We start from the raw sequence: 10,028 nt of genomic DNA, 5'->3' as shown, positions 1-10,028 counted from the left end.
GGGGGGGGGGGGGGGGGGGCCTCCATGTGCTTGGCAGCAAACTCGGAAGCAGACTGAAATTACTTCTGGCCTACTTCCAGGTCTGCTGGGGAGCATGCAGGGCCCCCCTGTCCCACTCGACTCAGCGATCAGCTGGGGGTACCCCAGGTGCCCCCCCCCAGAACCAGGAGGCACCAGTCACCAAGCTGGGTGGTGTTGGGGGGATCCCCCTGCATGCTCCCTGGCGGACCCGGAAGTATTTCTGGTCCACTTCTGGGTCTGTTGCTGAGCGTGCTGGGGACCCCCTGCGCTTCTGTGGGACACTCCATGTGCCTCAGCATCGTAGCATTCATGAGCCACACTGGTACCTAGAGGTAGGTAGAAAAGAAAAAAAAACAAACCAAAAAAAAACCATTAAAAGCTGCGTCTGTCCAAATTGCTGAATCTTTCCAAATCTCTCCAAATTGATTCCGATGGTTCCAATTCAATTTGGAGAGATTAAAGGGTCCTCTGATTTGATTTGGATTCAGATATTTGGCCACCAAAATCAGGCCAAATCTCCACCAAATCAAATTAAAGGGCTGTGCGAAGCTTCAGTTCCATAGTATAACCATGTTTGCTGTTTCTGGGTATCCAGGCACAGTTAAGTGCTCTGGGGAGAAATGTCTGCCAGTGCAGAAAAAAAACAGAAAAATGGAAAGGAATAAGAGACATGGAGATGTTCAACTGCCTCCATGAGAGTAGATAAATTCCCCTCAAGGTACTTTCAAACTGACTGACAAAAATTAGAGATGCTAGATTCATTTTTCCTTCCTTCTGCCACAGCTGAAATGATGGGTCCCTTTTTTGGGTAACATTTTAGCAAAAGTACTACAGCTCAAATGGATGGTGAGAAGGTGGAGTATTTTGGGGGTAGGGGAAGAGAGGACAGGGAAAAAAAACTGAAAAAAAAAAAAACTTGTCTCGTTTCAAGAAGCCTTAGTCTCAGATTTACCAGCTAGTATGAGCCTAAGTTAAATCATGAGACATATTCTCAATAATCAATACATTTAAGATGGTTCTGAAGGCGATTTTTTTTTCCCCACAAACAAGAAAACCTCTCAAAATACTGATAACAATTCTGCATTTTCCTATCAGCTATAGTGAAACTCAACTATGAATTACTAAAACGGAAAAACTGATGAGATTTAGGAGGTAGAACAGAACAGGAAATACTAGCCTAATATGACATTCACATGCCAAATGATATATGAGCAATATGCAAACTGTAAATAATGGGAAGCATAAAAGCATTTCAAGGAGACATGCAATAATATTAAACAAGAACCAGCAACAATCTAAATTGCCTAAATTAAATGAAATTTCAACTTACAGATTTCCCCATTCTCTACAAGGAAGAGAAATAAACATGTTTAAATACATTGTCTTATGCTACCTGGACATTCGTAATACAGCAATTTTAGCTGATAACACATATTGCAAGTTAAGGCTTGGTTACTCTGAGCCTATGTAGAAGACAAGCACCTGGCTTTGTCTCCTCCAAAGTAAATGGAGAAGAAATGGTGCAGATTCATGACATGCATTACTTACTCCAGGAAAATGCTGTTGTTTTGTGCAGTTACTTCTGAGCAAGTCAGATGTAGCCTTCATCTAGGGAAAAGTTGCTCCTGTGCATCTATCATATGTTCACACTGCCATTCAAAGTTCACTCCAGGGTAAACATTTTCTTAATGCAAAAAGTTTCCTTCAGCACCCAACAGCCAGGTGCTGTAATAGTGCCTACCTCTGGGCAGCCATCTTGGTGGGGGAAGGTGGCCATACACCTGCATTATACTTCAGAGTAAGTTTACTGTGGCATAAAGTTTGAGGTATATTAATCCAGAGTAAACCTGGGCTTCCTATGAAATGAATGGGGAGACCTACGTGTCTTCTAAGGGCAATCCAAAATTGTTTAATCAACTCTGCAGGGAGACATCTACAGTTAGCTAATAGGAATGCTAGCCACAGGGTTGTGCCTCAACTTTTCTTCTACCTCAGACAGGACTGCAAGACAGATGACAGATCAGGCCCAAGACTGTTCAGAGGGAAGGTGCCTCCCTGACAGCAACACTGATCTCAATCCATCCAAAGGTGGTCGGTTATGGCAGTGTCTACCTTTTGTCCAATAGTTTAGTGGTCAGGAGCACCTACCCTAGACGTCAGAGACCACAAGGCTGGAGGCACCTCTCAACTCTTGTTGAAGCTATTCCTCTTGGATTAAAATAATTTCTTGTACCAGGGGGCCATATCCAGCCTGCAAGGCCATGTCATCCAACCTGTGGGTCTTTCCACAGATCTGGAAATTTGGTGGCAAGGGAATGGTGCCAGCATTACTAGCTGCTACCTTGATGCCGAATTTTCAGATGCAAGGGGAACCCCGTGGGCTAGATAAAAGTGGCTGTATGTGTTAAACTGCGCTAGCATGCAACTGGATTTGGGGCATGGCAACAGGCCTGAAGACAGACCCTATAGGTGGGATGCAGCCTGTGGATCAGCCCCATACCACTCACCTAGCCTGCAGGGCTGGAAGGTTAAGCATCACTGTCTTATAAAGTTACTAGATAAATTTCTGAAATAATCTTTGGACCATGCATTGGAATCCCTTTTCCCAGATGGCTCCTTACTCACACAGCTACAGAGTCTGGCTCAATCCTCCCTCCCTTTAGCAGTCCCTCTTTCCAGAAAAGGATGAATCCCAGTAGTGCCAAGTTCAGCGCTTAAGCCCCAGAGTGATGGACTTTCAGACACCTCTGTCCTGCATGTACACTTCTTGCTAACTATCTTAAGTAGCCCCCTCATTCACTCCTCTTTGGGCTAGTTCCTCTGAATATCATTTCTCAAGTAAATTTGATATAAATCACATTGGCTCTCTGCCCAAGGAGCCAAACCTGTGGCTGTGGAATCTTCTACCGGTGTGCATGTGGCCAGTGAATTCCTTTGTGGATGTGCCCTAAGTATCACTGAGATGTTAAAAGCCCAGAAGGTCATTTGACTTTCATATTTAACTTATGTTAAAGCAGCTCTCACAAGGCCTTTAAACTCTTCAGGTCCGTATCTCACAGTTGGCATATTTGGGGTAGCTCTGCACCTGCGTGCATACTTCCAGGCAAGGATCTGCCCATGTTTCTACCTGCAGGGCTATGTCCCAAGTGTGTTTTATTAGAGCATAGAATCAAATGAAGTTAAGAAGATATTCAGTTACTGCTTTATATGTCTATTTCTAATAAGAACACTGAAGATGTACCACAGGACACCTGAAATCCAGTTCTCTCTACAACCGATTTACTATAAAGACGCACACATTTCCTGTAAAGCACTAACATATTTGCATTTATTTGTGACAGTTGCCAAAGTTGGCATTCAGTGTTTCACATGCTAGTCTCCTTTAAACTTCACTTTGAGCTTGATTTTGTAGACACTAAATGTAAGTACGTTTATGCACACAAGTGGTTCCAGCAATTCTTGCATGGTGAAGTATTGCTAAGGCCAGGCTTTAAGTGAAGTGCAAAGAAGCTAATGTTTGAAGCAAAAGCTTCCAGGAAAAGGATAAAACTCAGATCTCATGAAAAAGTCCCATTTGTACTTACGGCTTCAGGTTGAAGATATCTTTAAAACCTGTCAGATTTGTTTCTTTGTTTTTATGTTTTTCAGAAACAAGCTTTTCTTTAGTCCAGGTCATTTGCACTCTTTCAGGTGCAGCTGCAGCAGCACTGGCTTGGACAACTGCTGCCGAATGGGATGCAGTATTTCTGTCGTGGATTAGCTGAGCCTGGCCAAAAGGAAAAAAGAAAAAAAGATTTAGAAAAAAAAACAACTTTATTTACTAAGAAAACCTGCAACTGCATCATTTAAAATGATGGGGACTGTTAGATAGATTTGAATTGGACCAGGATTAGCACCATGATGTACAAAAGTATAAGACATAAATTGTGTACACACAGGTGCTTAACTTTAATACTGGATCCAGAAAAACCTATTCACAACAACTGAGTTAGCCATTTGTATTTGCAGAGCGAAGTCTTTAAAAAAAAAAAAGGTTATTTTAATAATAGAATGGTACACTTTACTAAACCTGAATAAAAGGAGTTAAAATTACTGCACACAGCTGCATTTCAAATTGATGATTCTTCATGGGAACTGCTATAGGTATAAAAAAAGAAGTATTTTGCAAACGGCTCTGTGAATCTTCGTAAAACTGAGTTATAAAAGAAATAATGTACTTCTCTCTCAAGTTATATAATATTCTAGTGTGAGTAAGTCTCTACAAAGCATTGCAATGTCTTATTTTTGATGGACTCCTATAGGGCTTTAAAAATTCCACAAGCATGTGTGTAAGGTCTATCAACACTTTAGTAAGACATTAGATAGTTCAGTTTTCAGCCTAACCATGAGATACATTCGGATGATTATAGCAGTTAATATCAAAATGGAGAAGGTTATGACTGGCTTCTGTTTTTATTATCTAGGGAAAGAACATCTCTCTCCATCATAAAAGATAAACATATAAACAGCTGCTGTTGTTCAAGAACAAGTTTGTGCCTCTCCTCCATAATTTCATAACTATTTTAGTCTTCAACCCTATATTCATTTTTAATTAGGACACAATGTAAAATAATATTTTTTCTTGCTTCTTCTACTTCTAATGCCCCCTGTACTTTCCTCAGCACAACACTGTACCCTGCCTTGTTTGCAAGTGAAAATAATATTTGATTTTGAAGATTTTAGCATTTGAACAGGAAATAAAACTAATTTGAAAAATAAAGCATTCAGCTACAATTATCAGAACTGACCAGGGCACTCACACACACCGCCCATTCATTTTAACAGATGGGCTCCTCAATTTAAAAAAATGACCCATCTTCAAGAAAGGGAGGAAGGAAGATCTGGGAAACTACAGGCCAATCAATTTGACCTCAATGCCTGGAAAGATCTTGGAAAAAATTATCAAAGAAATCGTTAAAATCGACAGGCTAACACAAGGCAGTGTTCTGAGGGACAGCCAGCCCAGGTTTGTTGCGGGTAGCTCTCGCCCGACCAATCTCATTTCCTTCTATGACCAGGTGATGCATCACCTGGACAAAGGGAAAGAGGTTGATATAATATTTTTGGACTTTAAAAAAAATGCCTTTGACCTGGTGTCCCATGATGTCCTCTTGGAGAAACCAGGGAACTGTGGCCTTTACTACCCTACAGTTTGATGGCTGGGGAACTGGCTCTGAGATCTGACCTGTTTAGGCTGGACATAAGGAAAAACTTCTTTTTGTCTGAGCCCCCAAGGCCTGGAATAGACTCCCCTAAGAGGTAGTGCAAGCACCTACTCTGGATACTTTCAAGAAGTATGCGGATGTCCATCTTGCTGGGATCCTTTGACACTAGCTGAGACTTCCTGCCCCTTGGGCAGGGGGCTGGACCCAATAATCTTATGAGGTCCCTTCCAGCCCAAATGTCTACAAAATTTCTATCAACTGATATGCAGCTGGGCACCTCAGTGAGGATATGTGGCCTGTTGCTTGAGAAAAACTATTTGATGTTGGGGCCTATTTATAAGCCAGGACAGACTTGTCTTCTGTGGCTATCTTGAGTTGGTCATAATTAATAACACCTAACCTCTTCTGCAAAATGGCAACCATCTCAAGGTAGTCTCATGGGAGATGAACCTTTTTTGGCTTATAGACAACTCCCACAGCCTCAAATGGTACATGTTGAGCCAATAGGTTACTGTTCCATCCTTGCCAAAGTACGAAGCCTTGCAATGCACAAAAATGCCAGCTGTGCACCCTGATCAACACAGTCTGCATAAATCACTGAACCAGACACCACACTGGCAGATGAATGAACCTCCAGCGTTATTAATGTCATATGCCATCACTTGCCTTCATATACCAGCCAGTAGCTGTCCAACCTCTTCTTAAACACCTCTAGTGATGGAGAGTCCACAGCTTACCTAGGCAGTCTATTCCACTGCCTCATTATTCTAATACTGAAGAAGTCTTTTTTCTGGATACCCAAGCTACACTTACTTCGCTGCACCTTCAGGCCATTGATCTGCATCCTCCTTTTATAGCAAGAGAGAAAAGGTGCTTTCCCTTGTCTTTATGCAGCTCTTCAAGTATTTGAAAACTGCTATCATGTCACCTCATAAGTGCCTTTTCTGCAAGCTGAATATGCTTAGGTTCTTCAGTCTCTCCTTCTATAAACTTGCTTTCCAAGCTTTTCATTATCTTTGTTGCCTACCTCTGGACCCTCCCTAACTTCTGCACTTCCTTTTTTTAAGATGCAGAGCCCAGAACAGCGCACCATATTCCAGATGAGGTCTAACCAGTGCCGAGTAGAGAGGCACTATCACCTCCTGTCTTGCACCTCATGCTTCTATTGATGCATCCCAAAACCACGTTTACCTTTTGTGCACCACACCGAAGACTTGTATCGAGTCTGTGATCTACCAAGACCCCCAAGTTCTTTTTCATAGACCTGTCATGCAGCCAGATGTCCCCCTTTTGTATTTGTGTTTTTGATCATTTCTCCTGAGATGTAGCACCATGTATATGCCTGAACTGAACTTCAACTTGTTAGCTCCAGTTCAGCTTTCTATGGGGTGCATCTCTATTCTTCCTTCTGCCTTGTCACACTAATATGGCTAGCTACCTCTCTATAGGTATACCAGCAGAGGGCTATATTGTGTGCCCACTTTTTTTAAGTGCTAGTATAAGAATGGGTTACATTGGTGTAAACATGGCACATCCATGCCCTTCAAATACCTGAGCTACTTATAACCATGTTCTTAGGAGGCTCTGTACTCAACAGGAAACTTGAGTCTTATTAAAGTTAAAGCGTGACTGCAGATGCACTAGTTATCCCTTCATTTCATTTTTCTATATATTACAGTCCATTTTCAACTCTAACATATAACATAATAATCAATCTATAAACCACAGTTTCTGCCTTTGATCAATATTTTTAGGAACCAAGAATTACGTTATGGATTACAATGGTATGGTTTACAATTTTTTTCTATGACTAGGGTAGCCAACATAAAAATGTAAAAATAAACAAACAAAATACATAACAACAAGTAGAACAGAAATGTCTTGCTATTTTTTGCAACAAGGTAAAATATCAAATTTATAATTTACAACACTTCCAGGAACTTGAGAGAAAAATGAAGGACAATGTTTTGTTAGTGACATTCTAATACTGGGTTTTATTACATTACTTCTATGAAAAATCAAACACAGAAATGCACACACTATCCGAAGTAGAGGAACACAGTCTAGTGCTACAAACCAGGGTACTCATCTTGGGACACAAGAAACACTTGAAGTGCCATGTCTTCTTATTTTTCTTCATAATATTTCATATTATTTCAACTAAGGAAAGAATTGGTGAGATTGATACATGATCTCATTTCATTTCCAGACTATTCTGTAGCAAGGCAAGGTAATATTTAAAGTAAAAACTAGATTTAAGATATTTCATCATGATTATACAAATACTGTAGGTTTTTTTTTTTTGATAAAAATAAAGAACAGATTTTAAACTTTAAAAAAAAGCCTTTAACACACACAAAAGGGTGCACATAATTTCATTTCATTTTAGATTTCTAAAAATATCAAATGGACTCTGAGAAGCTTCAGCAATTAATTACAGAGTATGAAGAAGACTATCCTCTGCATGTCACTTGGTAGACTACTAAAACGCTGAAGATTATACTTTGGAGAAATTGTATAAGTTGCCTTTATCCAACTCCTTCAGTTCCAGGGCTCACTTAAGGGGAGGAGGAGGATGCAGCAGTAATAGTATATTTTCTTCAGCCTATATTTATTTACGTTACTTCTCAGAAAATTGTAGATGAGACAATGAAATGTGTTTCAGGCTAATTTCATGCTAACAATTCACAATCATTCATATTAACAGGAATATTCAAGAAGATAAAAAGTAACTAACAAAGTGAAATAGTACACTTAGGGTATTTATACATGTGCTCTGGAAGGTGGTGAGGGGCGCTTTAATTAGAGTTAAAGTGCCCAGAGTGTCACGTGTATCAACATCCCACACTGAAAAATGGTGGCAGGGTGCTCTAACCATTTTTCAACGTGGGGACACTGATGCATGTGGCACTGGAGTCTGCTTGAGCATGGCAATTGCCAAGCTCCACCAGATCCAATTAATTGAGTTTCCTCCAACACGCTACATGTAATTACAGCATGTTGGAGCAGCCTCAGTGCATGTGTATAGGTGCTCTTAGATAAATCGCAAATACTAAAATTTATCAAGGAATATTTCTGGATAAAAGGAAAAATCATACTCCTGCCTGCACCAATTTTGTTGATCACCAAGTTTGTTTGAAAGGGAAATGGGCACCATTTCATTAAAAAACAAGTCTGAAAGTTTTGAAGAAATAAAACCTTCAATTTAAATTTGCAATCCTCTAACTAAGTTTTCTATGGCAGCACTTCAAGTGTTGTTATGGGAATGTAATATCCAAATCAGTACTATTTCAGACTACCTCATCCTCTCGCTTGTCATTGGGCACCAGAACCTGTTTATCTTGACCAATGGACTGTGGACTAAAGTGCCTTTGTCTTCTGATTGAGCCTCGAGACTCATTAGTGATGCTCTGAATCTGGGATATGAAGGTCATCAAGTACAGCAACCAGCATACAGAAAAGGATATAATTAATTGTGTTGCTCAGGAAAAAGAATATTTATATAGCTTTAATTTGTTCTATCCAGAAAACAAATAAAATTGCTGCTCTGTCGTTCTGTTTACTTTCCAAAAAAAATTTAACACATTAGCATTGTAACAATATATTTCTCATATGAGCTTTGAACATCTGCTTTTTACATTAAAGGAGAAACAAAAGAAATACTATTTTATACTTCATCAAAAGTTACATAATAAGAAAAGAAAAATCCAAACTCAAGAAATTTATCCAAATGTGAAACCTAGCTCCACAGTAAACAAAAACAAAAAAATGTTTTCCAGGCATTAGACAAGCATTTTGCACAGAAACCAAAACCAATTTTAGAAAATTAAAAAAAGAAGTCACATAGCATGTTTTTCCAATGGTTCAGGCACCCCCAGGGACTGGAATATTGCTGCAGGGGGCCATCCCTGCCCCAGGGGTTTGCAGGGAGGCACACTGCAGGGACCCAGCATCAGCAGCTGTGGGATGCTGCCAAGACCCAGAGTCCCCAGCAGTTGCGGGACTCCTAGCCCTAGCTGGGCTAGATGCACCCCTGCAGCTAGAGGCCCTGTCAGTTGACAGGTCTCCCAGCCACAGGGGAGCCCCTGCTACACATGCAAATTAAAGCTTGATAATAGCCAACTATAAAGTTAGTACATATTTTTTACGTCAAACTTTATAGCTGGTTGGAGCTTTTTATGGCATGATAGCTACTTTGCACATGTGGTTGGTTTCAAGGTAATTACATGATAACTAAATGTGTAGAGGAGGTCTCTGCCACAGACTCACTGTGTGGATACTTAATCTGTGCATACATTACAGAGAGGCACCCGTTGTAAAACAGCAATATCAGGAAATAATACTTTCCTTCCAGAATTAAAAAGCTAATCTTGCAGATATGTTTTTAAACTTACTAATGACAAAAACATATCTGCAAGATTAGCCTTTAATTCTGGAAGGAAAGTATTATCAAAGTTGCTGTGCCCTGAAGATGACAGTAGTACTATAAAAGTATGAAGTAACCAAAGCTTGTCATTTAAAGGAGCATTTGCCATGCAGTCAGTTATTCAGAAATGCAGAGCTTCCAAACAGCAGCAATGAATTTAAGATACAAGTAAAATAGTGGTTCTCAACCTCAGTAGACTCAAGTCACCCCTCAGAAAATGCCAGCAGTTAGCTTTCATTCCTTTTTGACTACAGAAAAATACTAAAGCAATTCTTCTGTTGCAGAGAACTCAGAAAGACCACAACAGGTCAGAAGGTCACAGGTCATTATGAATTCCTATTTGAAATCTCTGGGGTTATTCTTATAAATCATGTTTG

General features: G+C 40.1%; 1 protein-coding gene across 5 annotated transcripts in view; it reads right to left on the bottom strand.

Annotated features, from left to right (window-relative positions):
* LOC109291906 (solute carrier family 12 member 7-like) overlaps positions 1–10,028 on the bottom strand; it is a 119,636-nt gene that overhangs the window by 4,372 nt on the left and 105,236 nt on the right. For 2 of the 5 annotated variants that reach the window (XM_019509135.1, XM_019509137.1), the window contains exons 22-24: positions 8,525–8,641; positions 3,606–3,787; positions 1,352–1,366 (exon numbers count right to left, since the gene is read on the bottom strand). In XM_019509135.1, the coding sequence (XP_019364680.1) occupies positions 1,352–1,366; positions 3,606–3,787; positions 8,525–8,641 (314 nt within the window). The remainder of the gene's footprint in view (positions 1–1,351; positions 1,367–3,605; positions 3,788–8,524; positions 8,642–10,028) is intronic. The other 3 variants (XM_019509136.1, XM_019509138.1, XM_019509139.1) reach the window with 3 other exon arrangements.

This window comes from Gavialis gangeticus, unplaced genomic scaffold (genome assembly GCF_001723915.1).
Source record: "Gavialis gangeticus isolate Ggan-Ray unplaced genomic scaffold, GavGan_comp1, whole genome shotgun sequence".
Classification (NCBI taxonomy): Eukaryota; Metazoa; Chordata; order Crocodylia; family Gavialidae; genus Gavialis; species Gavialis gangeticus.
This window is presented reverse-complemented; position numbering and strand designations above follow the sequence as displayed.